Genomic DNA, 27,523 nt, shown 5'->3' on the forward strand with positions numbered 1-27,523 from the left:
GCGATAACAGAACTCAGGGATGTCGTGTCGTCTCTCGCAGAGTGCAGCGATTCTGTCACTGCAAGGAGGGCCGTCTTTGTCGAGTGACCCACCCTGAACCCAGACTGGTTGGGGTCCAGGAGGTTGTTCTGGTGGAGGTACAAAGAAAGTTGGTTAAAGACAGCACGTTCCAAAGTTTTGGATAGAAAGGGTAGAAGGGAAACTGGTCTGTAGTTTTTGACGTCAAAGGGGTTAAGTGATGGTTTCTTGAAAAGGGGGGTGAGTCTTGAAGGCAGATGGAAAGCATCCCGCCTGCAGGGAGGTGTTGATGAGGTGGGTTAGATAGGGAATGTATCGGAGGAGGCATGTAGTAGTCTGCAGCCCTCCCCAGATCGGCAGAGGGGGTGGAGCAGTGACGGGATGGCTCAGAAGAGTGGGGTAATTTGCCGGATACAATTGGGGAGAAAAGGGGGGGGGGTTTGACATGGTAATATAGTGATTATGTGGTAAGACCAATGGAAGAATTACTTAATAACTTGAGTAATTCTTCTCAACCCTGACCGTTTTCATTTGCATATTTTCCATGATGTAGTCCTGCACAAAGGGAAGTTGTTGCAATGCTTGAAACATGCTAATGTAAATGCAGCTGATTTGCATTCTAATTTTTCTTACTTATTTTGGATGAACCCATGGTTGGTCAGGAGTCAGACTCTCTCCACAAGACATTCGAATGTATTTTTTTCTCTCTCCCTCCCTTCTCAGTATGGCTTCACCCTTTTGAGACGCAGAGCCCTACAACTAGAGGAGCTGACGCTGGGCAAAGACTCAGCAGACTCTGGCAAGACCCTCAATGAGCTGGGTGTCCTTTACTACCTCCAAAACAACCTGGAGTAAGGCTACACACACACACACACACACACACACACACACACACACACACACACACACACACGCGCGCGCGCGCTCAACTTTAGACAGTAAATGTGTAGTTCCACAAATTCTCCTGTAATCCCAGCCTGAATCTTCCATCACTACTTAATGTTATTATTTTTGATCCCTTTTATTTAAAGCTTTAAGTAACTTTGTTGTGCTGTATAAATATGACTTTGGTCATTGATGCTGATGATGCTCGTGAAGAAGACTCCAGATGCCATAGAGAGAGTGACATGGGACCCAGTTGTGACACGAGTGGCACACCAGCATGACGATGACTGACCCGTTCACTCTCTTCCCTGATATGTCCGCCCGTTGATCTGACTCACCTCCCCCCTCTCCCCCTTGTTATCTCCAGGGCCGCCAAGGTGTTCCTGACCCGCTCTCTGGAGATGCGTCAGCGCGTCCTGGGGCCAGACCACCCGGACTGCGCCCAGTCTCTCAACAACCTGGCTGCCCTGCACACGGAGAGGAGGGAGTACGAGACGGCCGAGGACATGTATGAGAGGGCACTGGACATCCGCAAGAAAGCCCTGTCCCCCGACCACCCATCTCTGGCATACACGCTCAAACACCTGGCCATGCTCTATAAACGCAGGGTGAGACGCACCCACCTGCTGCCACAAACACATGTATTAACTCTTCACTGTCGACTATCGTTCTGCTAGCCTCAGCTCCATAGCAACATCTGAGAAACTAAAATAAACTTCACTCTGTGTGTGGGTGTGTGTTGTGCAGGGGAAGCTGGACAAGGCCGTGCCGTTATATGAGCTAGCGCTGGAGATCAGAGAGAAAAGTTTCGGGCCCAAGCACCCCAGCGTAGCCACGGCGTTGGTGAACTTGGCCGTAATCTACTGCCAACTGGTGAGATTGGTCCACCTAAAGGAGGATTTGTGGAGTTATGAGAATGTTGTGTGGCCATCGTAAGCATGTGTTCAACTGGTTGTCACACTTTGTCGAGCAGAAGTAATTGTGTGTACTGTTATATCCTTGGCAGAAGAAGCACAGCGAGGCCTTGCCTTTGTACGAACGGGCTCTAAAGGTGTATGAGGACAGTCTGGGACGATCTCATCCGCGGGTTGGGGAGACTCTGAAAAACTTGGCTGTACTTAGGTATGCAGACATACCTCTCTGGCAAGACATTTAGCAAATCATGACTGCAAAAAGCAGCATTTCACAGTTTCTAAATTAACCCTTTTTTCCCCTAAACAAAATGTTTCATCTTATTCCATTTTCCTGTCTAGCTATGAGGAGGGGGATTTTGAGAAAGCAGCAGAGCTTTACAAACGGGCGATGGAGATAAAAGAGGCGGAGCCTTCTTTGGTGTGTGGGAATGCCCCCTCTCGCCACTCATCCAGTGGGGACACATTCAGCCTGAGAGGGCCTGCCCCTCTCCAACACGCCCCCAGGTGACTCCACCTCCCCGCTCAACACCAAAGAGACTAAGGGTCTGTTTGAATACTCCAACTAACATTCCCAAATTATCACACTGCCTTTTGTCTCCCTGTTATGGGGCTATTATTCCATAATTATGAAAAGTACAGTATTAGTCTGTGAAGTCAATGTATATGCCAAAAAGTATTTATTGACGTTTTGATAGTATTCATGTAAGAATGTGAACCGTAGTCAAGCCAGCCCTTTTGAGGGCCTGTAACTCAGGTTGAGTTTTATATTTTTTCATCCCGAACTTTGAACGTTTCCTCCCAGTCTCTGTGTAGCACAGGATGTGGTTAAAATAAGCACCATCAGAACTATTTGAAGTGGCATGGTGGTCATAGTGGTCCCCACTGGTACTTCACAGCAAGACGGTCCTTATTGCTAGACCTTTAAATAACTCTAGGGGACGATACCATATTACTTACACCCATCCTTGCCTCTCTTCACTGGTTGCCTGTAGTTTTTAGAGTTGATTTTAATATTTTACTGATAACTTTTAAAGCTTTACAAGGTCAGGCTCCGAGTTACATTTCAGACCTGTTAGTCCCCTTTGAGCCTGAGATCCTTGGGTAGGGGTCTCCTGGTTGTTCCTAAAACACACCTTAAAGAGCAGGGTAACCAAATTGACAGATGTGCTTCAAAATACTTTATAAATGTGGGAGATGTTGACGTGTTAAAATGTGTTGAACCATGTATAGAACTGATTTGTGGAGTTAGACTGTTTTTGGGTATTTTTCCCGTTTTCCTTTCTTGATTTTTTTTTTTTGGCCGGCTTCCTTGGTGACGTCGCCGTCTTCCTTTTAATCATACAGAATTGGCTGGGTGGTTACTGATATGTTTTCCTGGGGTATGGGTATCCCAAAACACAGATTTGAGCTCAGTTACCCACCACTTTAACACCAGAGGTGATTGGGCTTTTGCTATCTGGGCCCTTCAGTTGTGGAGTTCCCTGCCTGAGAATCGATGATATCTTTTTTTGTTTTTTTTGAGATCACCCCCCCCCCCCAATTGTACTTGGCCAATTACCCCACTCTTCCGAGCTGCTCTGGTCACTGTTCCACCCCCTCTGCCGATCTGGGGAGGGCTGCAGACTACCACATGCCTCCTCCGATACACGTGGAGTTGCCCGCTGCTTCTTTTCACCTGACAGTGAGTTTTGCCAGGGAGACGTAGCACGTGGGTGGATCATGCTATTCCCCTCCAGTTCCCCCAACTGGGGAGGCGCTAGTGCAGCGACCAGGACACATACCCACATCCGGCTTCCCACCCACAGACATGGCCATTGTGTGTCTGTAGGGATGCCTGACCAAGCCGGAGGTGACACGGGGATTCAAACTGGCGATCCCCGCGTTGGTAGGCAACAGAATAGACTGCCACGCCTCCTGGATGCCCCTATTCGGGGATATCTGTTAAGTCTCTTCTCAAAATTCACTTTTACATAAAAGCTTTTTCATAATAGCTTTATTTTTATTTTTTTTGTGATTGTTTCGATTAACAAATTGCTCTCTTCCCTTTGCTGTGGTTTTATGGTGTTTGTCAGTGCTTTTTATTTTATTCTCTTACATTGTTTTTTTGTGTTATTTTGAACTTTCTTATCCTGTTCTGTGAAGCACTTTGTAACTCTCTTTCGGAACGTGCTATACAAATAGTTTATTATTACCGTATTGGTCGGAATATAAGACTTTTTTTTCTTCTTCCTGGAAATACGTCTGAAAAAGTGGGGTCATCTTATAATCGGGGGTCTGAGCTTTTTAAATGTCAGTATAGTCACAACAGCAGATGGTGCCAGATATCTGTAAAACGACTTCCCCTCGTGACTGAAGCGGGCCTGTTTTTTTTTCGATGGTTGGTTTGGGCAGTTACACAACTTTTGACAGGCTACGCGGTTGTTTTTTCACCGAGCTGGATGGCCTGATTGGGATTAGATATACCGACAGACTACAGTTTATTTTTTGTCATTCATTTACAAATGTGATCACATTTTAATTTAAATGCAACAATTTTATTTAAAATGTTAAAAACAACAGCCTACCTTGTTCTGTTCAGTGTGTTTTTATTATTTTCAAATGATTTTCTTTATAAGAACAGATTTGGTCTTCAAAAAGTATTTTTTCAAAAATTAGTCTGGGGGGGGGGGTCGTCTTATAATCAGGGTCGTCTTATACTCGGGTCATTACGGTATTTGTTAACTCCAGCCCTCCTATGTGGAGTTTGCATGTTCTCGTGTTCAAACGGGTTTCCTCCCGGCATCCAAACGCATGCGGGTAAGGTTACCTGAAGAATCCACATCAAGCGTAGGTGTGAGTAACTGTGCCTTGGCTATGTGATGGTCTAGTGACCTGTCCAGACCGTCTCCCTGCCTTATGCCCAGTGCCTGCTGGGAGAAGTCTCCCATCACCCTGAATTGGAAATGAGAAGTGTTCAGACGTTGGTAGCCATGTACTGTTACGGTTCCCATTTCCCGACATTAAATCACTCCAGTTGAGAGGGTTCGACTGTTTCCAGTTAATAACTCAAAACTAGTCAGTTCATCCATCTACCATTACTCACCAACAAGGTACAAGTGACGGCTCTGTCCCTGGGACTACATGCCAAAGCAGCCTCCATAACCAGACGTGGTCGCTGAACTGTTTTACAAATGGGTGTAAAAGTCACACAGTAGGTTTGTATCGACCTTGTCCTCCATCGATACGCTTTCCCAAAATTACATCCCCATCGTTGCTGCAGAAAATCGGTTCTGCTGGTGTTTATTTCCACCATATCCTGTTTAACCATTTAGAATATCAATTTAAGAGACTGACGGGCTTTATGCACTTCTGATGCCAAGTTTCTGTGCCAGATATTCAAAATGAAAGCGATATATAGGAACGGATGTATTTCGAAACCATGTGTACATAAAATATGGCTTCATGAAAATGTTTACTACGTCATTTCAAGCATTATTTTACAAAACAGGTCAAAACAATGTCTGTGGGGGAAAAAACGCCACAATGGTACGGACTTTATAAACGGTATATATGCAGTGCAAATGTGCTTACTCGTTTGTTAAAAAGGGAATGTACAGGATTTTTCAGAAACAGGATGGTGCCAAATCATTTTGCTTGTTAAAGTACAACAAAAACATTTCCCTCTCACCAGAATGTACACGAAGCCAAATGGGACACAAATGAAATCTCGCTCTTGACTCAAACATGCTGTGTCACAATGTTAAGTGCATTTGTTTTACCGTGTAATTAACTATAAAGAATTGTATTTAAAAAAAAAAATTTGTATTTCAGTGTCACGAAGAATGTACTGAATCTAATAAATACTTTTATTGAAGTAAAGGGAGCAAGGTCAGTACTGTTATAGTAGAGGCAGTAGTTTTGCAAAGCTGATGGAACAGACACATGACACATGCAAAGTCTGGAGCTTCATCCGCCATTTAAAACCCCGCAGAAGACTGTAATACACAAACGGACCATGGATATTTGATTTTTTGTTTTGCCAAATCCAAGTGCTACACAACTTCCCACGACATTAGTGGGCGACATTTTACATCTAATGTAACCAAATCACTTCCTGTAATTAGTGAGTTTAAAGGTACAGATCATGTTCTACTGAAAATACCATTACACATGATATCACTTCTAAGCTCATCCCATTGGCAACACATTTCACGCATCCTTCCCTGCATCCGGCTTTCAGGAGTAGTCACTCTGGGCTGGCATTAGTAGGTTAGAACTTGCTTCATTACCCCCAGGTGCTGTGGAGTCTTTTCAGTTATGCTTGCTTTAGCGAAGGGGCACTAGGAAAGATGGTTTGCTCACTTCAGCGAGATGGTGATGCATTTGTTGATGAGTGACGCAAGATGCACAGCTACTTGAAAGGCGAACGAGCATCATTTAGGTCCTGCCTACATGGTCTTCATCTGTGACATCAACTCCTCCAGACTCTGTTCTGTTTCCCCCACGGATTCTCCGTCTGCCGTTTCCTGGTTCTGACGACAGAAAACGAGTTGGACAAGAAAGAAAAATTTAAACTTTTCATGTAAGAGAACCCCCCCCCCCTTTCAAACAATCTGACTAATTTAGCAAGGCCTTACCTTGTCTGGAATGGTGTAGGCCACAGTGATGCCCTCTGGGAGGTCGGGGACGGGGCCGGAGGCAGCCATCAGCTCCTCATCAGTTACCTCAGATACCAGCTCAATTCCTGCGGAGTTAACAAGTGTATATGCATGAATGAGCCCTAAAGAAAAACCACCTTTCTTTTCAGCTTACCTTGATCCGTACATGGGGCTCCAAGCATGATTGGGATTCAGATTTGCAGGATTTCTCAGCTAATTTGTCTCGGAAATTCCCCATAACTCATTCCACCTTTCATGATATACCCATCATGCACTTCCAGATTGCAAGGGACATGCACTCTTGGCTATGACATGCTGCTAATGTGCAAACTTTGGGTTTGGCTAAATGAGTCAATGAAAACATAAAACAAATCAAAGTTTTTACTTTACTGGAGCCAAAGCAACCATATTTTGCCCTGTAACTGTAAGATAGATAAGCTGTGTTTCCCACTCACCCCAGTCGTTGTCCTCGTGTACAATCTCCTCTTCCACCACCAGCACTTCGTCCTTTGGCCGCTCTGCCTCCTTTTTCTGAGGTAAAATTAAGTTTAACACACAATAGGGCTACCATTATCTTAGGGACTGAAGAAAGTGGGAATGTACTACACTGAACAATCAGCTTCATTCACTGCAGTAGCACTGGATATTACCGTTCCATCATCACGTGAATCCATGGTATGCTTAATGTCATGTCCATTCACCCTAGAGAAAAGAGCTCTAGTACAGCACCATAAGGAGACTGAATTGAGCTCTAGACTAAAAGCATATGTGTCCCAGCATTCTGAAATAAAGCATTTTATATCCTCTGGTAGTATTTTTACGTTAATTTTATTTGGAGTATTTGACAAATGACAGGTTAGCCTTCTTAGACTGAAACTGCAATTGGTGATGGGAGACATTTGATTGTTGAGGTTTACTGTAAACCAACACATACTGATCAGTGCTTAAGGTTTGACTCTCATCATCCACTGGAGCACAAACTAGGAGTCATCAGGACGCTGCACCACCAAGCTGACAACGTCCCCACAGCGGCCGGGGAAGGGGAGAAATCCCACATTAAACAGGCCCTCGTTAAGTGTGGTTATCCTAACTGCCCATTTGTCAAAGCCAGGAAGATGCCCAAATAGTGCACTAGCCAATCAAGGAGAGGAGAAGGACAACAGCCATCGAAGCGTAAACCAGTGGTGAATCCATATGTGGCGGGAGTGTCGGAAAAGTTGAGACGTGTATTTTCCAAACGCCACATCTCGGTTGCCTTCAAAACACGCTGCACCAGAAATTGGTCCACCCCAAGGATCGGGTCCCATGGCACAAATGGCAATATAGTGTACGCTGTTAAGTGCCAGCAGGATTGCCGTGACTTGTACATCGGGGAAACTAAATAGACGCTGGCCAAGAGGATGGCACAACACAGGAGAGCTAACACACTAGGCCAGGACTCCACAGTCTACACCATCTACAGGCCAGTGGCCACTCTTTCAAGGATGAGGATGTGCACATCCTTGACAGGGAGGGATGCTGGTTTGAACAGGAAGTCAAAGAAGCCATCTATGTGAAGAGGGAACAACCACCCTGGAACCAAGGGAGGGGGGGCTAAGTGTACATCTGTTGCCATCTTACAATGCTGTGATTGCAACCATTCCCCAATCCTCTGTGAATAGTACACATGGCCAGTGTAAAACTAGTTAACAGTCATGGTAATCTGCATATGAAACCGATCGTTGGTTTCGGTCGTTATGCAACTGTGCTGTGTATAAGTTTGGGGGGATACCTGCAGTCTGTTGAGACTGATGAATTCACTTGGATGAGTGATGGAAGGTTTCTCCCACTAAACGTTGTGTCCAGATGAACAGATTCACCTTTCCGCGATTTCCTTACCTGGATTATTGAGCATGCATAAAGACCTATTTTACGCTTATTTTTTTCGTATCTCTTTCTATTGTCATTTCTGCTGCTGCAGCAATTCAGTTTGCAACAGGACATAAAAGTGTAATCTGATCTAACCAATTGGTGTCTGCATCAGCTTTCTCTGCTTGTTTTCAGTCAGTACTTTTTTTTGGGGGGGGCACACACACACACACACCCTGTACTCCTCCTGTTGTCTCCGGCAGTGACGATCATCGCACTGGGGGTTGGCTTTCATGGCCATGGTTGGGAAGAAGTCCTGCATGGCATTGTAGCCGAGATAGTAACTGACTGTACCAAACTTTAGAAGGTACCTGTAAGAGGTGAAACGTTTGAGCCATTATTTAAACTTATTGCACAAATTCAGAGCACAATACACAATTTTTAACGGAGTAGGTAAGATGGTTGATACCCCCTTATTGGCAATCAAACAAGATTTTACTTAAGGACATTTTGCACCAGGATGCCTGCAACCACACCCATTGTAGTTGGTAAACTGGCAGCACACACTCCCTCCCGCTTCAAGGTCTTTTCATCGATCTTAGCGGCCACCACCAGGGGAGGAGCGCACTGTCATAAAAACAACAGTATTAGTACAGTATTATAGCTTTACCAGAGTCTCAAATATAAAACCGAGTGTGTGCACTGTGTGATGGCTGTGTGTGTTGCGAACGTACAGCGAAGCATGCCGTCTCCCCGGGTATGATGAGCTGAATGTGTCCCGACACAGCGTTCTCACTCACGCCGGACTCCATCCAGATCTGACCAAGCTCATTACAGGCCTGAGAACAACACATTTGCATAAGTAATGCCCGCCTCATAAACAAAATGTGTTTCAAAGAATGCATGCATGGTGTTGTCTGGTTATAGATGTACTGACTGTATTGATAGCCATCCTGGCTTCAAAGTTGTCCACACAACTCAGGACCAAGTCCACTGGCTTTCCTTCTTCCAGGCCGCCATGACTGAGAAGAGATGGAACAATTTTGTCATGAGCACCCATGCTTGCCAAGGAAATGATGACATCAGAAGATGTAAAGGGGGATTTCCCACCTGATGCGCTCCATGAAATGTGTGAAGTTGTCCATGGTGGTGATGTTGTAGTTGTGGATCTCAAATGACACATCTGGGTTGATGTCCCTGTTAGGGAGATTAGACAACAGGTAAGCATGCATAAGCCAAATGTTCCTATATTGGGGAGACACCGAAGGGTTCAGATTGTATACCTGAGTGTGTGTTCTGCAGCTTCCACTTTACTGAGGCCTGCCTGGTGAGGCTGGAAAAACAGCCGGTTCATGTTGGCCAGTTCCACTTTATCATAATCAAAGAGAAGCAGCTGTGAGGGCAGAAACACACAAAGGAGCATGAAGATGGGTTGGACAAAAAAAAACAAACCGTGTAGTAGTCGATAAATGAATATGACAAATTGGGGGGAAAAAATTTAATGTTTGCATTACCTTACCAATGCCACATCTTGTGAGCATTTCAGCTGTCACACTGCCCACTCCTCCGACACCTACCACAGCTACTGTGTACGTCCGGATTTTCTATTGATACATTCGGACAAATACCAGTTCGCAACGTATGACTTTACTTTTATGAGGAACACAGAAAACACTGCAAGGATGACGACACTAACTGACCATACCTCGTAATCATCCACGATGCCCATCCTCTTTAAAGCCATCAGTCGACTGCGGGGCAAACACGACATAGGTGAGCTTGCGTTTTATCACCTTAAGGAAAGCCCTGACTAGAATAAACCTCATCAGTACCATCACGAAATAACCAAAATAAAACTCTCAAAGTTAACGGCAAGGGGGTAAAATACCTGTAGGGGTTGGAATCCACGACTTCGGCACTCATTTTGTCAATTTTCTGTCTGTGGGGAGACGGATCGTTCTCGACATCATTCGAGGTGCGCTGCTTTTGCTTGCACTTGATCAATTCATTTTCCAGTTCTCTCACTCGCAGCTTCAGCTCTTCCACCGTGGCCATCACCGGGACAAATTCCCTACCCCTAAAGAAAGAAAAAATCCTAACGGCGTAAACTAAACGCAGGCAATTAAACTGAAATAATCCGAGTAGATTTCGCTGCTAAACGGGCGTGCGAAGTACACGTCCGCATAAATCAAACCAGCCGGACGCTGCGTTTCTGTAAACAATGTCCGTGGGGAAACACCGCCAACGCCACGCCGTTCCTACCAATGTCCTCCATCGCTTCGTTACCGTAATTTAGACGGCATCCGGGCAGACGTCAAATAGCGTGAAAGCTCTCTTAACAAGGTGAATCGGTTTTGACGTGCTGGCTAAATTCGTCCGTAATGCGCCCTACACGCGTTCGTTAACGCAACCGAAAACGACGATGTTCAGTAGAGGCGCGTTCGGGGGCGTGTGCGTCACTTAAAGGGTCCGACTACGCACCGGGGCCGGTATCGACGCAGTCCCGGTACTCAGCATGGACGGGTTAACGACACCGGTGCGGCACCAACACAAGTTCGACGTTGGCAAACTTCAAAGATATCTGTCCGGCTTCAAACCCGGGCTCGCAAACCACAGCGCACTCACTGTCACGCAGTACAGGTATGTGGAAACATACGAGAAGCATGTGTGTTTATTTCAAATTCATGTTTAACCGCTGACCCAGCGATGGCTTCCGTCCCCCTCAGCGCTGGCCAGTCCAACCCCACCTTCCTCATCCAGAGCCCCTCTGAGAGCTACGTCCTCAGGAAGAGACCGCCAGGGGCACTGCTGCTGGGAGCGCATAAGGTCCGTTTTGGGTGTAGGTTTTTTTTTTTTGGACCAAGAAACTGACTGGGTCAAAGTTCATTTTAACATTACGGCTTGTTGCTACTTTCGGCTGCTCCCGTTAGGGGGCGCCACAGCAGATCATCCGTTTCCATCTCTTCCTGTCCTCTGCATCTTCCTCTGTCACACCAGCCACCTGCATGTCCTCCCTCACCACATCCATAAACCTCTGTGGCCTTCCTCTTTCCCTCTTCCCTGGCAGCCTCATATTCAGCATCCTTCTCCCAATATACTCAGCTTCTCTCCTCCACACATGTCCAAGCCATCCCAATCTTGCCTCTCTTGCTTTGTCTCCAAACCGTCCAACCTGAGCTGTCTGTCTAATTTAACCGTTCCTAATCCTGTCCTTCTTTGTCACTCTTAGTTAAAATCTTAGCATCTTCAACTCTGCCACCTCCAGCTCCACCTCCTGTCTTTTTGTCAGTGTCACTGTCTCCAAACCATATAACATAGCTGGTCTCACAACCATCTTGTAAATCTTCCCTTTAACTCTTTCTGGTACCCCTCTATCGCAAATCACTCCTGACACTCTTCTCCAGCCACTCCACCCTGCCTGCATTCTCTTCTTCACCTCTCATGCACTCCCTGTTACATTGGACAGTTGACCCTGCTTTGTCTCCAAACCGTACAACCTGAGCTGTCCCTCGTTGCTGTATTGTTTTTTTTTCTTTTTCATGAGGGCACTTTTACTGTCCACCAGGGACCACTCCATCTTTTTTATTCAGACATTTTAAAGTAAGTTGATATGCAAATCAAAGCAACGGCACACTCAAATGTCAGAACAATCAATTCTTTCGCTCTCTATTTACATATATGTCTATATGAAATTCCAGTGTAAAGTGACTGATATATGTTGGATTGTGTTTTTAGGTGGACAGGGAGTATCAGGTGCAGAAATCTCTATTCTCTGCTGGCTTCCCCGTACCTTCGCCTCTGTTGCTTTGCACGGACCCTTCAGTCATTGGGACTGAGTTCTACCTGATGGAGCACGTAAACGTAAGTTCTTACAGCTAAGGTCAAATTCCCCTTGATGATATGTTTACAAATGCATACAATAAGTCAAGAGGTGGAATCGAGATGACGTTCTGCTGCTGTTGTCCCCCTGCCGGGCAGGGCCGCATATTCCGGGATCTTCGTCTCCCAGGAGTCAGTGCGGCAGAGCGGAGTGCCTTGTATGTGGCTGCTGTACAGGTGTTGGCTAGGCTTCACTCACTGGACCTGACATCCCTAAACCTCCATGGGTATGGGCGAGGACCAGGCTACTGCAGGAGGCAGGTGAGATGAGTTTTTAGTGTCAAATCAAAAAAGCATCATATATCTCCTTCCCACAGCTCGTGTTAAGGTTCACGGCTTTGTGGCACAATATAGTACAATGTCATGTTATGCCATTACTGAGTAAAGCATGTTAGAGAGGTTTAACATTTCACGTTGGGTGAAGGAACAGTGCTACAACCGACCTTGAAGCAAGGTGTGACCTAAAACAAACCACAAAAAAAACCCCACAAAAATACATTTTGAAAATACAAAGTGCAGCACTCATTTAGTTGCAGTTTAATAGTTTTTTTTTTTACCAAATACCTTTTAATATTGACATTTCAGAGAGTTATAACAAATACAATTGATTTTCTGCCTGTTTTGTTTTATTTATTTTTTACATCTTCCAGTGTATATATTTTTTCATCATTTCTTGTTTTGTGTTTGAAGGCTACAATGGAAATAATCCTTCTTGGCCTTTTTTGTTTCATCCTCGATGATTAATAATGTCTGTAACAACTGTGATTTCAGTGTTATATGGCACTTTAAATTGTGAAATAAAGCCGTTCATTCATTCTTCTCTTGAAGGTGTCCACTTGGACAAAGCAGTACATGGCGTCGGCCCACAGAGACATTCCAGCCATGAATGAGCTCTCCGACTGGCTGAGGACCCATTTGCCAGTCGCTGATGACGAGGTTGCGCTTGTCCATGGAGACTTCCGAGTGGACAACCTGATATTCCATCCGACAGAGGTGTGTGTTTTTTCTAGCACTATTGGCACTGAGGGTGGCACGGTGGCGCAGTGGTTAGCACGGTCACCTCACAGCAAGAAGGTCCTGGGTTCGAGCCCTGGGGTAGGCCAACCTTGGTGGTTGTCCTGGGTCGTCCTGTGTGTGGAGTTTGCATGTTCTCCCCGTGTCTGTCAGGGTTTCCTCCGGGTGTTCTGGTTTCCTTCCACAGTCCAAAGACATGTAGGTCAGGTGAATCGGCCGTACTAAATTGCCCCTGGGTGTGAGTGTGTGTGTGTGTGTCGGCCCTGTGGTCTGGCCAGGGTGTCTCCCCACCAGCCACCCAATGACTACTGGGATAGGCTCCAGCATCTTTGCAACCCTGAGAGCAGGATAAGTGGTTTAAATAATGGATGGCTATTGGCAATGTGTGTGACCATTACGTGCAACCATAGCGCTTTACAATGTGTGGTTGTGCTCTAGGCGCGTGTGATAGCGGTGTTGGACTGGGAGCTGTCTACCACAGGACAGCCACTGGCAGACCTGGCCTACTTCCTCATGCCTCACTACTGGCCCAGCAGCCTCAGCATCATTAGCACACAGGGTAGCTTTAAAGGAATAGAAGGTAATATTACCATTTATAGACATATTCTTATCTGAATATTTTTTGAATAAATGGATAATCTCACTGTACTTACCTCTGCAATCTGGACCCAAAATGAACAGGCATCCCTGCTCCAGAAGACCTGATCTCCATTTACTGTCGCTGCCGGGGGAGCTCATCCGCTTTGCCGCCATTGAATTTCTATTTGGCCCTGTCTGTCTTCAAGATGGCGGGAATAGCCCAGGTTTATCTCTGTTTTACACCCAAACTCATGTTCAATTTTATCTTGAATTATCATTTGTGCATATTGGCTTTGAGGTCCACAGAGAACTGAACTAATAGAGAAAAGAAAGAAGACATCCTACATGCATCTCCGAACACAAACCAACAGAAAATACACACAGAAGCTTAAATACACTTTCTGTTAAACATCAGTTGTTTTATTCAGGTCACGTAACATTCAATCATAAATTCAAGTAACAAAAGAAAGCATGACAAGAGTGTTAGATTCTCCCAGACTGCAGTAAAACACAGACACATTCATGCAAAAAATAATGGCATACCCCTTTTCACCATATTTTTCTTCTTCTCTTTTACATTGCCTCCATCAGGGGATATATGCACGCCACCTACTGGGTAATGCCAGTGCGCCTAATGCCGACCAGTTTGGCCAGTGTGTGGAGCCCTTAGCTAAGGTTGCCTTGCAGCTTGCAAAGAGGTTAGTCCCGTCCCGCCCCCCCAAAAAAAAGGTTTTTACTGACGGTGATGGCTAGTTTATTTCACACTCCGTTCTGAAATAGGGGCCCAATGTGTAATTCAACGTGCAGCACAGTGAAGTTGAATTTCCACAGCTTTCAGAACAACAACAGACTAGCATGCCAAGCTCAGTGTCGACAGAATGGGAAATGATATTTAAACCGACAGCATGTTGATTTCACCTGACGACGACAACACATATCTCAACGCCCCTCCCGCCTCCCTTCAGCAGCTGGAATTTTACAACGGGCTGCCAATTCCCGTTCCCCCCTCCTGTCCTTTTCATTATGAGACATGCTTTCTTACAGCTCCCTCCCAGGCCCAGAAGAAGACAGGCTGTTCCTCCAGACAGCCAAGGGCCGGGCTGTTCTCCAGAGAGTCAGAGACTTCATGAAGGAGCATGTGCTTCCCACTCAGGAGGTTGGTGCACAGGCCAAGAATGGGCCAGCTAAGTCGTACTCCTATTGTAATGGAGAGCTGTGTGCATGTGGGTTTTTTTTCCCCAACCCAACAGTATAATGGCTGATTTCAATGTCGTGTTGGGTTGGAATGGAAACCTGCGTACGCACAGTTCTCCAAGATGTGTGACTGAGTACCGCCGAACTCCTAGGCGCCAACTTGAGAAAATGATGAGCGCTTGTTTGAAAGAACAGACATGACGGAGCATATAGCATGTATTTTTCCCATATTTTCCCTGATAAAAAGGCTAATTTCCAATGAGGGCTGGACGTGATAATGGGTGAGTGGGCTAATTATGCATTTTAACCAAACGCAAAGCGAAATCTCGCTTCACTTTCCTTGTGAGGGTTTGATTGCTTGCCTGAAAAACGAACAAGCGAATTTCTTGCCACGCCACAGCAAGCATTTTTTTTTTATTATTGCATCAACGCTGCTCGCAAGTTTGCTACACCCAATAGAAGACAGCTAAGTTATGGTGATGGGAATTCCTGCTCCCTTTGGTAAGCCAGATATTTGGCTCAGCTCAGCAAGAAGGGCCAAATGATGTATGATAAACGATTCAGCTGCTCTCATTAGGGTTCACCACAGTGGCTCATCCGTTTCCATCTCTTCCTGTCCTCTGCATCTTCCTCTGTCACGCCAGCCACCTGCATGTCCTCTCTCACCACATCCATAAACCTCCTCATCGGCCTTCCTCTTTTCCTCTCCCCTGGCAGCTCCATATTCAGCATCCTTCTCCCAATATAACCAGCATCTCTCCTCCACACATGTCCAAACCATCTCAACCTTGCCTCTCTTGCTTTGTCTCCAAACCGTCCAACCTGAGCTGTCTCTCTAATATACTCATTCCTAATCCTGTCCTCTTCTTCGTCAGTCCCAATGAAAATCTTAGCATCTTCAACTCTGCCACCTCCAGCTCCACCTCCTGTCTTCATCAGTGCCACTGTTGGTGCTTGCTAATCCACCACACTTCCTGATTCACTATCCCCACATCATCCAACCTTCTCTCTCTCTCATTTTCTTCATTCATCAGCCCCTCAAAGAACTCCTTTCACCTCAGCACACTCTCCTCTCTTATCAGCACATTTCCATCTCTATCCTTCATCACCCTAACCTGCTGCACATCCTTCCCAGCTCGGTCCCTCTGTCTAGCCAATCAGTACAAGTCCCTTTCTTCTTCCTTAGTGTCCAACCTGTCATACAACTCACCATGCGCCTTTTCCTTTGCCTCACCACCCCTCTCTTTGCTTTACTCTACATCTCCTTGTACTCCTGTCTACTTTCTTCATCTCTCTGACTATCCCACCAACCTCTTCCTCTGTGGCGAATTTCTGTGGCGACGGCAGGTGATGGTCATTTGCCTGCATTCGTACATGTGTGACCGTAGCCTTACAGATGTTTTATACCCATCTATAGTTCACGCCGCGGCAACACCGGCATCACATCCGAGATACCAAGCAACGACACTGTTTACCTTGTTACAACAAATGCTCTACAACACTGTAGAGAAGTACCCACAAGAACGGCCTGATGCCAAAAAACACTCTCTTGCTAACCCTCTCTCTCTCTCTCTCTCTCTCACTCACTCACTCACTCACTCACTCACTCACTCACTCACTCACTCTCTCACACACACACACACACACACACACACGTTTACTAGTTTTATCGGATAAATATTTCAAATCCACAATTCCTTGTGTCTCCTCCAAAAAGCTGACATTGGAAACAGAAAAGTGAATGCTTAGCTACACTTGCCATTAGCCAGCCCTTTCATTGAAACCAGGTAACACAAACTTCACATTTTGTCGTTTGTCCTTTTGTGTTATGTGAACATCTTTTGGACGATGTGTCCCCAGTCTTTTCCCTTCCATTTTTGTCCTCCAAAGAAAATGGATAATGAAGTAAATATCCACCCCGTTCGTGCTAACGCCCGCGCTCACCTTCCCCTCCCCACTCTCACACAAGCAGCTCCTCCCTGTACCGTCACTCTGTACGTCCGCTGTCATTGGTCAAACGTCAGCGGCCTGAGGGCTGAATGAATTTAGCCCAAATGATCTGCAAATCCAGGGGGCGTGTCAGGACGCCTGTCACTCACTTTACTACGAAGATGAATGGAAGCTGATGCTGCTGTGTTTGGGCTGTAAAAAACAAGCCCAGTTAGATATATCCCGTGTTTTTATTGTGTCTGTTTGGTGCTGTTGCTGCTCTAGGTTCCACCCAAATTTAAAACAATCTGTTCTGAGCTTCTGTTAACAATAATTTTCTCATCTTTAGTGTGAAAGATAGGGAGGGCTTAGCCCTGTTAGCCCATTTATACTGACCATCCCTGCTATTTTCACTGTCGTGAAAATAAAACAAGCTTTTTACGTAGAGACGACCCTTCTGCATACCAAAACCCTGGATCAACTTGACCGATGTTTTCTTCCTTCTTTTAAAATCCCAACCTCTGAACATTTTTAATTCAAAAATATTTTGAACATTCCCGATATTCAGTGAACAAAAGTTACACTATTGCCAAGTCTAAAATTTATCATATTTTTAGGCAAAAAGAGGAGGTGTAGGGAGTTTACAGCTTTTGTTAAAGTCACAAAGCCAAAATCACTTTATTTGACGGTTGGTACGACAACCAATCTTGTCCCGGTTCTTAACAGATATTTGGCTGCTCAGCATTGTCGTTTTGATTTGGCCAAGTGTATTTATATATGTAAGCGTATTTTAAGCGTATTTTTGTTTTGTCTTCTGAACAGATTTGTCTGTGTGAGCAAAGCACAAAAACGAGACAGTGAATCCATACTGTTTTTCTTTCATTGTCATAAATTAGGAAGTGGGTAATCCTTTAATTATGTGAATTATACAGCTGTTTATACTGAAACTTCGACACTCGGTTGGGCATAATGACAGCCTAAACCAAATTCAGCAGTAAAAATGCCACAAAGGATGAATAAAATGGCGTATATTCTGGGTTTGGGTGGCATGGTGGCACAGTGGTTAGCACGGTCGCCTCACAGCAAGAAGGTCCTGGGGTTCGAGCCCCAGGGTAGTCCAACCTTGGGGGTTGTCCCAGGGTAGTCCAACCTTGTGGCGTTTGCATGTTCTCCCCGTGTCTGCGTGAGTTTCCTCCGGTACTCCAGTTTCCCTCCTCAGTCCAAAGACATGCAGGTCAAGTGAGTCAGCCATACTAAATTGTTCCTAGGTGACTGCTGGGATAGGCTCCAGCATCCCCGCGACCCTGAGAGCAGGACACGGGGTTTGGATAATGGATGGATGGGTGGATTCTGGGTTTGGTTTGAAATGGCAGAAATGGATCAGCTGGAGGGCTGGGTGGTGTGTTTGTATGGTGGCGGATAGAAGGAAGCAGACAGACATGCCTGTGTCCAGTCTGGACTGAGATGTAAAAGCACTGCAGTGTTTACAGAACAGAACAGCAGACAATTCTTTTAAGGCGCAGGCGTCCACTTTGACCAGCAGAGTGTGATGGTACATTTACAGTCAGAAGGAAATGGGTGAATATTTATACATTCCTTGTACTCATCCCTAATCAAGACTTGTAACACCTTTTTTGTTTGGCCCAGGAAGTTGCCGAGTACTACTCCAAATATGCTCAATCCCCACAAAGATGGCACACGCCCCAAGTTATAGAAAACCTGAAGGTAAGGAGTGGCGTGGAATGTGTTTATTCCATTTTTCATAGCAGCATATCGATGGTTCGGTTTTTACAAATACAGTTGGATTGATTGATTGATAGAGGTGTGTGTGTGTGTCTGTGTCCAGGTGAGGGCGAGGGAGGCTGGGCTATGGAACCTGTTCCTGCCTGCGGTCAGCGGTCTGAGTCAACTGGACTACGCCTACATTGCAGAGGAGACAGGGCGCTGCATCTACGCCCCTGAGGTCTTCAACTGCCAGGCTCCCGGTAAAACGCCCGGACTCATCTTGTATTGTCCACCGGTGATGTTGCTGTAGAGAAATGTTGGGTTAATTTAGCCATCATAGAGCCGCGTCCAAGCAGTGTAGTGGTCTATTCCGTTGCCTACCAACATAGGGATCGCCGGTTCGAATCCCCGTGTTACCGCCGGCTTGGTCGGGCGTCCCTACAGACACAATTGGCCGTGACTGCGGGTGGGAAGCCGGATGTGGGTGTGTCCTGGTCGCTGCACTAGCACCTCCTCTGGTCGGTCGGGGCATCCGTTCGGGGGGGAAGGGGAACTGGGGGGAATAGCGTGATCCTCCCACACGCTACGTTCCCCTGGTGAAACTCTTCACTGTCAGGTGAAAAGAAGCAGCTGGCGTCTCCACATGTATCGGAGGAGGCGTGTGGTAGTCTGCAGGCCCCCCCCCCCCGGATCAGCAGAGGTGGTGGAGCAGCGACCGGGAAAGCTCGGAAGAGTGGGGTAATTGGCCGGGTACAATTGGGGAGAAAAAAGGGGATTTTTTTTAAAATCGGTCACATGACCATGTTGACATAACACACCCGTATGCAGTATATGCACACAATCTACATCCAATATCTGATTTTGCTACGTCTTGATCAGCACAAGGTAAGAAGTATGAACATAGTCTTGTGGGGTACACAGTGTGTTTTACAAAGTCCCAGACTGGCTGCCGGTCTGTGGTGTGACGTCCACTGTTTCTCCGCAGACACAGGGAACATGGAGGTGCTCCACATGTTTGGCAGTGAGCAGCAGAAGAAAGAATGGCTTGAGCCTCTGCTCAGAGGAGAGATCTGCTCCTGCTTCTGCATGACAGGTACTGACCAAGACCACCTCCCACAACACACAGTCCACTGTCACTTCACGTTTAATGGAAAAAAATGTAATTTATAATTACTGAGCTTTACAATTAGAATGTAGAGCACGAAATGTGCTACTTCAAGACGAGTTCAATTTTATCAGGAACCAGGAACACTTTGCCATTTCATTTCATGTTGCGTACATGAAATGAAATGAAATATCATTCCCCCCAGCCCACTGCAGTGCAACACAAAGACAAAAACATATACAAAAGAATATAAAGACTTCAAGAATCACTGTCCAAGGGAACGAAGGCCAGCCAGGATGACTGTCAGAACTGCTGGTCTGCATGGGCTAGCAGTTAGCTTAGCCTGCCCCGCTTCCGCGTCCTATCAGACCACCCCCAGTACTTCCTCCTCACACAGGGGCCGCGGTCCTTGGGCCCAGCAGATGCAGCAGACCAGGCTACCTCAGCTGATCCAACGCCAGCTCTCCCAGCCAGACACCCTCAACACACCTCCCCGCACTCCACACAACAACACCAAAAACACCGCAGTCAACACCAGGTGAGGCTGCTGCCAGACTGCCTTTGGTGTTATTGGAACTGCCGGTCTACATTGGCTAGCAGTTAGCTTAGCCTGCCCCATTTCTGCGTCCTGTCAGACCGCCCGCGGTGTTACCTCCTTGGTCCCAGCCCCAAGGCAGGGCCGTGGTCCCTGGGCCCACAAGATGCAGCAGACCAAGCTCTCCCAGCCATCAAACGAAGACAAAACTTAAACGCAGACCTGGACAAAGACCCTGCATGGACGGGACTGGGTGAGGCCACCGCAAACGTGAATTTGCGCCGCCATCTTCCCACACCGGAAGCGGGCTTATTAAAAGCTATTAAACGTGAGTTTATTATTAAAACTTATCAAACTTACTTGAACTTGAATAAGTTCAAGTAAGTTTGGGGTCATTTGTCTTGGTGGGCTGCTTAATTTAACGACATGAACGCAATGTTTTAAAATGGAAAAATTAAGATGAACATCCAACGTTGTCAAAACTATCTAAAGTCGTATTTTGCAAGTAAGGAATTAGGGTGATTGATGAGTTTCTATACACAGTGCCAAAATGTATCTATGTAGCTAAAGTATATGAAATACTGAAATATTTTAATTGCACCCAAAGTAATGATTTAGAAAGTGTATCTCTTCATACACTTTGCCAAAAAGAGAAAAAAAAGTAGGCCATAAAAATAGATAATATCTGCTTATAGAGTATAGGGAAGTTTTTAAAAAGGCCTTTCTGGAACTTTTTGGCACACTGGGGAAAGTACAATTCAAACCTATTTTAGTGGACCACTCCTAGCCGAAGGGAGCTATGTTTTCTCGCTTACTTGGAGTAAATACATGACCCCCTGAATACTTGCAATGAGAAAGGGCTGCATTATATTGAAACTTCATCTTCTTCTGGAGACACAGAGAACTGTTTGGGGGAGACGGTATCCCCCAAAAAATTAACGGAGCAAAAGTACTCTCAGGCAATCTTTCTTTCTCTGCTCACAACCTCAAATTGCCCCCCTCAAGAGACACCACTCAAGGCCGAGGCCCAGCCATAATGTGTGCTGCTAACTGATAGTGGGACAGCTGCCAAGGCCAACTGCATAGGCTCCCAGCTGTGTGTGGTCGATGCAGCCCCTGAGTTAGAGCTCCCCCCACCCCAAATAGAATGTGCATCCAGGACACTGCCATGATCAACAGCCTACCTTACTGACCACACAGAGACCCAACTCCAAGACCACATATCAGCTGCTCTAGAGAATCCAACCCACCAATACCCTCTCCCACTCCCTTTCAGCATGCGTCCTCTCCCCCAGGTAGACACTATACCAGTGCACAGAGGAAATCAACAACTGGATGTGCCAAAATTTCCTTCAACTTAACAAAGACAAAACCGAGGTCATTCTGTTCGGTAGCAAAGAAGAGGGACGAGTTGAATGCCCGTCTCACTGCCAAATCTGTGAAAACTAGTAGTTAAGCCAGGAACCTAGGCGTTATATGGATCCTAAACTTGGCCTCAGCAGCAGCCATGTCAAAGCAAAAGCCAAATCATCCTTATTTTTATCTAAGAAACATTGCAAAAATCAAGGGGTTCCTATCCAAACAAGATTTAGAAAAACTTATCCATGCATTCTTTACCAGTAGGGTGGACTGCTTGCAACAGCCTCTTCACCAGACGATTTGGTGCCTGCAGCTCATGCAGAATGCTGCTGCTGGAATTCTCACTGTAACCAAGAAAAGTGAATACGTGACCCCATTTCTTAGAGCCCTACGCTGGCTTCCAGTTAGCTATAGGATTGACTTTAAAGTGCTGTCGATCTTCTACAAATCGCTCAATAGCAAAGGACCAAAATATACCTTGGAGATGTTAGAAGAATATAAGCCAAGTAGACCTCTCAGATCTTCAGACGCAGATCACCTAGTAGCGCCCAGAACTAGATCCAAACATGGTGAGGAAGCTTTCAGTGTTCACGCCTCACACCGCTGGAACCAGCTCCCCTGACGATGTTAGACATGCTTCCTCTGTGGACTCCTTCAGATCAAAACTCAAAACAGACCTGTTTTCCTGTGCCTTTGACTTAGCCCACTTGTAAATCACTGGACTACACCTTTAAATGTATTTCTTTTATTTTCACCTTAAAATCTCTTGATTTTTTTCTTAAACCCTTTGATCTTTAACCTTCAGTTTTAACTTATTTCAATTTCTATGTTTTCTGCCTTTATTTTCATTTTAACCTCTTATGATGATGGTGAGGGCGTTTGATAAGCTTCGTGATTATCCTTCTGTTGTCTGGCGTGGCAACAACTTTTTATTTTGCTTTTAAAGTCTTTTTAACTCTAATGTATCTCTCCTTTTTATTTTGATCCATCTATTCTGTTTTTTTGTTGTTGTTTTTTTTTGGACTTTTCCCCATTTCTCTCCCCAATTGTATCCGGCCAATTACCCCACTCTTCTGAGCCGGTCACTGCTCCACCCCCTCTGCCGATCCGGGGGGGGGGGGCTGCAGACTACCACATGCCTCCTCCGATACACGTGGAGTCACCAGCCACTTCTTTTCATCTGACAGTGAGAAGTTTCACCAGGGGGACGTAGCGTGTGGGAGGGTCATGCTATTCCCCCCAGTTCCCCCTCCCCCCGAACAGGCGCCTCAAACGACCAGAAGGAGGCACTAGTGCAGCGACCGGGACACATGCCCACATCCGGCTTCCCACCCGCAGACATGGCCCATTGTGTCTGTAGGGACGCCCAACCAAGTCAGAGGCAGTGCAGCGATATGAACCGGGATCCCCGTGTTGATAGGCAACGGAATAGACCACTACGCTACCAGGACGCCTGCATCCATCTGATCTTTAATATAATATTGCTGTTTTTTGTTGATTTCAATTTTTATATTTCTATATTTCCGCTTCCGGTGTGGGAAGATGGCGGCGCAAATTCACGTTTGCAGCAGCTTCACCCAGTACCGTCCATGCAGTGTCTTTGTCCACGTCTGCATCTAAGTTTGTCTTCGTTTGATGGCTGGGAGAGCTGGCGCTGGATCGGCTGGGAGAGCTTGGTCTGCTGCGTCCTGTGGGCCCAGGGACCACGGCCCTGCCTGGAGCTGTGCCCGAAGAGGTAACACCGAGGGCAGTCTGACAGGATGCAGAAGCGGGGCAGGCTAAGCTAACTGCTAGCTCATGCTGACCGGCAGTTCCGTTAACACCGTGGGTGGTCTGGGAGCGGCCTCGCCTAGCATTGACTGTTTTTTTTAGTGTCGTCATGTGGAGTGTGGGGAGGTGTGTCAAAGGTGTCTGGCTGGGAGAGCTGGCGTTGGATCGGCTGAGGTAGCCTGGTCTGCTGCATCCTGTGGGCTCAAGGACCACGGCGCTGACCGGAGCCACGCCCAAAGAGGAAACACCGAGGAGGGTCTGACAGGACGCGGAAGCGGGGCAGGCTAAGCTAACTAATAGCCCATGCAAACTGGCAGTTCCGACAGTCATCCTGGCTGGCGTTCTCCTGGGCAGTGATTTTTTTTTTTAGTTTAGATATATGTGTTAGTTTGGATATATGTGTTCTTGTTGTTCTTGTAGTTTTTGGATATGTGTTTTTGTCTTTGTGTTGCGCTGCTGTGGGCTGGAGGAAACAATGTCTCATTTCATTTCATGAGCATGAAGTGAAATAAAACGACAAATGAAGAGTTTCTGATTCTGATTCTGTAGCACTTTGAATTTCCATTTGTGTGTGAAAGGTGCTATACAAATAACCTTGCCTTACCTATACACATGTGTGGTATTATTGTACTTGTAGGAGACAGAAAACACATTCACCTTGAATTTACACCGCAGTAATATCAACACGAGTGGCTGGTGTAGGATAGTTGAAAGTGCAACGCCGTGTACAGAATAAAAGTGCAGTCTGTTCTACACTGCACACATTCGACTCTTTAGGAATTTCAATAATATCAGCTGACATTATGAAATGAGATAAAAGAAGCCAGCCAAATTCCACGGAGTGTTTATGGAAACAGTTAAGAGCATTCCACCGAACCCACTGTCAGGTACAAACGGACACGCTCGCTGGAAAAGGTTGGCGTTCAGCCGTCACAATGTTCGCGGTGGTAGTCATTCCAACATTCCTACAGCGGTTGTGGTTGGGAATTGGCCAGGTTACCTGCATAGCAGCAGTAAACAGCAGCTCGCCGAGGGTAATTCATCCCTGTCTGCCTTCCTGCCCCCTTCTTAGATGGAAACGGCGGCATGCCGTGGCCAACAGTAATTATAGTGAGCAAGTTCTTCCCCTTGTTTCTTCTATAAAACACAGATGATGTTTCATTGCTTTTTAAGGATGTTTTTTGCTAACATTTTGTTTGATTTGGCGCACTTCATGAACTAGGATTGCTCCTTTGTTTGTCTTCAAAAAGGCACATTTCACTACTGACTCATTTGAAGAGTCTGTCCACAAGATGGGGAGTCCAGTACAGTCCACCGATACCAACATTACTGTTGTTGCCTTTTGTTTAGCCTGGAGTTTGTAATGTGAACAAACACAATAAGCTTTAGGGAGGCTGGAGAAGTGTGTCTCAAATTATACTGTTTACCTCTCAGGGAGTCCTAACTTGTTGTCATATTTAAGTGGTTCGAGTGCCGTGTTCTTTATAACGTGGTATAAATCAAAATAATTTGGGGAGTTACAGGTAATAATGATGCAGCACGGTGGCACAGTGGTTAGCGCGGTCGCCTCATAGCAAGAAGGTCCTGGGTTCGAGCCCTGGGGTCGTCCTCTGTGTGGAGTTTGCATGTTCTCCCCGTGTCTGCATGTGTTTCCTCCAGGTGCTCTGGTTTCCTCCCACAGTCCAAAGACATGTAGGTCAGGTGAATCGGCCGTACTAAATTGTCCCTAGATGTGAATGTGTGTGTGTGTGTGTGTGTGTGTGTGTGTGTGTGTGTGTGTGTGTGTGTGTGTGTGTGTGTGTGTGTGTGTTGGCCCTGCAATTGCCTGGCGGCCTGTGTAGGGTGTCTCCCCACCTGCTGCCCAGTGACTGCTGGGATAGGCTCCAGCATCCCCGCGACCCTGACAGCAGGATAAGCGGTTTGGATGATGGATGGATGGACATGTAATAATGTGACAGATAGCTGTTGGTTTTGATTCATCTGATCCAGTTTTATTTTTCCCCCATGATGTATTTTATTGAGTCAGCTGCCTGTTATCTCCTCCCCAGAACCTGATGTGGCCTCCAGCGATGCCACCAATATGGAGTGTACCCTAGACAGGGATGAAGACCGTTACGTCATCAACGGCAAGAAATGGTGGAGCAGCGGTAGGTTAATTCAATTGGTCCTCTTTTTGTGATAATAAACTTGAAGATTGATGAACTATTCTGAGAACCTGTCTCATCCACTTACACCTCAAAAACTCTACTGGAAAGTTTAAAATGCTCATTAACGCTGCAGTCCTGAAGATCATAATTTTTGATAGCTGAACCAACACCTGGGGTGATATCGGTAATTGCATTGGTGTCCGACCGCTCTAATTTCCAGGGGCCCATTTCAAATTGAAAGAGTAAGCAAGCAGCGCTGTTGTGTCAGCACCGTTCCCACTGCTGAATAAAAAACAGTTGAAACTGGGTTTAAGTAAAAGCATTATAATCCAAAGTCTGCTGACTTTCCCTCTATGGCATGGCGTGGCGGCTTAGTGGTTAGCACTGTCTTGTCTTTTAGCGGTAAGAGGGTCCTGGGTTCAATTTCAGCCCATCTATGTGGAGTTGTCATGTTCTCCCTGCGTCGGTGTGGGTTTTGCATTTTATATTCTGGAGTGATTCTGAATTGCTGGTTCATCTAGAATAGAGTAAGTATCATCTCTCTTGCTTAACAAGTTGCTATTAGTCTTATTCCAGCTGCTTGAGTATTAGTCCTTTTCTCTATACATCTGCTGCTGGTTCCTAGTGGGAACTAGTGGGATCTTATTCTTGCTGTAGCTGTCTTATTCTAGCTGTAGCTGTTTTTCATCTAGTGTGTCCTTAAATATTTCTTGTTGCCTAGCTGTTTTGACTTAGTTATCCTTTTAGCTTATAAATATATTCCTTGGTAACTTGCTCTTTGCAGTTGTAATAGTATTGTGTGAGGTTTGATAGAGTTTTACATAAGTGACCAACTGCTGGGCAATAGGCCTATTTTCAGTGTACCTCTTTGGCCATGTGGGTGTTAAGTGGCCAGGGTTTGGCCTGCAATCCTGGCAGACAATTAGCAATCAGTGTTCTTTAAATCACTGCTGCTACTTGGAGTCAGGCAAACAAGCCGAGCACAAACAGGTCTAGATTCAACGAAGGCTACAGTGAACACAGGCAAGCACGACTTTTTCAAGACAAGACTTCGTCAAGCAAGGACTACTCTTTTTAGATCCAGTCAGTCATCCGTATTTTGTGTACCTAGTATAGACTATGTGTTTCTTTCGCATTCCTGTCGGTTCCTCTTCCCGGGGCTGGCATAGACGTTGGGTCACTCCTATCACTCCTAGGTGCTGCAACCCTACCAATCTCATCTATCCCACTCTTTCCACTCACTGCCAGTCTGCGGTGCCGAAAGCTGAGTTTATCTCAGGCTACGCATCCTTGCTCTCGCTCAACTTTCTAGCTCTAACTAAGACCAGGATCATGCCAGAAAACACTACCACACCCGCAGCTCTGTCTGATGTGTACTATTTTTCTCGCACTCCCAGAGCTGGGAGGTGAGGTGGTGGTACTGGCCGGCTAATCTCCCCGAAATGGTAATACTCTCTTGTTTCCATTCCACAATTTTCTCCGCCCTCTTTTGAATTTCATGCTGTTATTGTCTCTTATCCAGTCAAACTCACTATTGTGGTTGTGTATCACCCACCAGGCCCCCTTGGTGAGTTCCAGGAGAAGCTTGACACACTTGTCTCGCACTTCCCTGTTGATGACACTGCACTTATCCTTCTCAGTGACTTCAACATCCACACTGACAAGCTAGATCCTCTTCTCTCTTTCCTCTCCTCCTTTGACCTTCACCTCTCACCCTCTCCTCCTACCCACAAGGCCGGCAACAAGCTGGACCTTATCTTTACTAGACACTGTCCTATTTCCAATCTCTCTGTTACTCCCCTCCAGCTCTCTGACCACTATTTCATGTCCTACTCTCTCTCCTTCTCTTCAACCCCCTCAGCCCCTCCCCCTACCCACATGGTTTCCACCCGTAGACACCTTCGCTCTCTCTCTCCACCACTGATCTTTCTTCCTCTGTTACCTCTATCCTCCCTACGCCTGAATCTTTCTCTCTCCTACCCCCT

At 46.1% G+C, this 27,523-nt stretch overlaps 2 protein-coding genes across 4 annotated transcripts in view; one reads left to right on the forward strand and one right to left on the reverse strand.

Annotated features, from left to right (window-relative positions):
• LOC130129880 (nephrocystin-3-like) overlaps positions 1-27,523 on the forward strand; it is a 76,082-nt gene that overhangs the window by 15,598 nt on the left and 32,961 nt on the right. Inside the window, exons 24-40 of one of the 2 annotated variants that reach the window (XM_056299556.1) lie at positions 742-869; positions 1,271-1,511; positions 1,651-1,776; positions 1,910-2,025; positions 2,157-2,321; positions 11,029-11,128; positions 12,038-12,163; positions 12,281-12,442; positions 13,010-13,174; positions 13,634-13,775; positions 13,877-13,998; positions 14,366-14,472; positions 14,819-14,930; positions 18,545-18,622; positions 18,744-18,882; positions 19,608-19,715; positions 25,440-25,538. In XM_056299556.1, the coding sequence (XP_056155531.1) occupies positions 742-869; positions 1,271-1,511; positions 1,651-1,776; positions 1,910-2,025; positions 2,157-2,321; positions 11,029-11,128; positions 12,038-12,163; positions 12,281-12,442; positions 13,010-13,174; positions 13,634-13,775; positions 13,877-13,998; positions 14,366-14,472; positions 14,819-14,930; positions 18,545-18,622; positions 18,744-18,882; positions 19,608-19,715; positions 25,440-25,538 (2,236 nt within the window). Of the gene's footprint in view, positions 1-741; positions 870-1,270; positions 1,512-1,650; positions 1,777-1,909; positions 2,026-2,156; positions 2,322-10,704; positions 10,943-11,028; positions 11,129-12,037; positions 12,164-12,280; positions 12,443-13,009; positions 13,175-13,633; positions 13,776-13,876; positions 13,999-14,365; positions 14,473-14,818; positions 14,931-18,544; positions 18,623-18,743; positions 18,883-19,607; positions 19,716-25,439; positions 25,539-27,523 lie in introns of those variants that run through there. The other variant, XM_056299555.1, reaches the window with a different exon arrangement.
• uba5 (ubiquitin-like modifier activating enzyme 5) lies at positions 2,333-10,521 on the reverse strand. Of its 2 annotated transcripts, XM_056299557.1 has the most exons (12): positions 10,191-10,521; positions 10,008-10,053; positions 9,817-9,906; positions 9,586-9,695; positions 9,413-9,499; positions 9,240-9,324; positions 9,037-9,141; positions 8,802-8,929; positions 8,538-8,673; positions 6,910-6,985; positions 6,434-6,540; positions 4,478-6,328 (listed from the first exon to the last, which is right to left on the reverse strand). In XM_056299557.1, exons 1-12 carry the CDS (start codon positions 10,355-10,357, stop codon positions 6,245-6,247), a joined length of 1,221 nt encoding a protein of 406 aa, XP_056155532.1. In that variant the 5' UTR covers positions 10,358-10,521; the 3' UTR covers positions 4,478-6,244. The 2 variants fall into 2 exon arrangements, with proteins under 2 accessions (XP_056155533.1, XP_056155532.1); XM_056299558.1 differs by lacking the exon at positions 10,191-10,521 and having other exon boundaries at positions 2,333-6,328; positions 9,822-9,906; positions 10,008-10,028.

Source organism: Lampris incognitus, chromosome 19 (genome assembly GCF_029633865.1).
Source record: "Lampris incognitus isolate fLamInc1 chromosome 19, fLamInc1.hap2, whole genome shotgun sequence".
Classification (NCBI taxonomy): domain Eukaryota; kingdom Metazoa; phylum Chordata; class Actinopteri; order Lampriformes; family Lampridae; genus Lampris; species Lampris incognitus.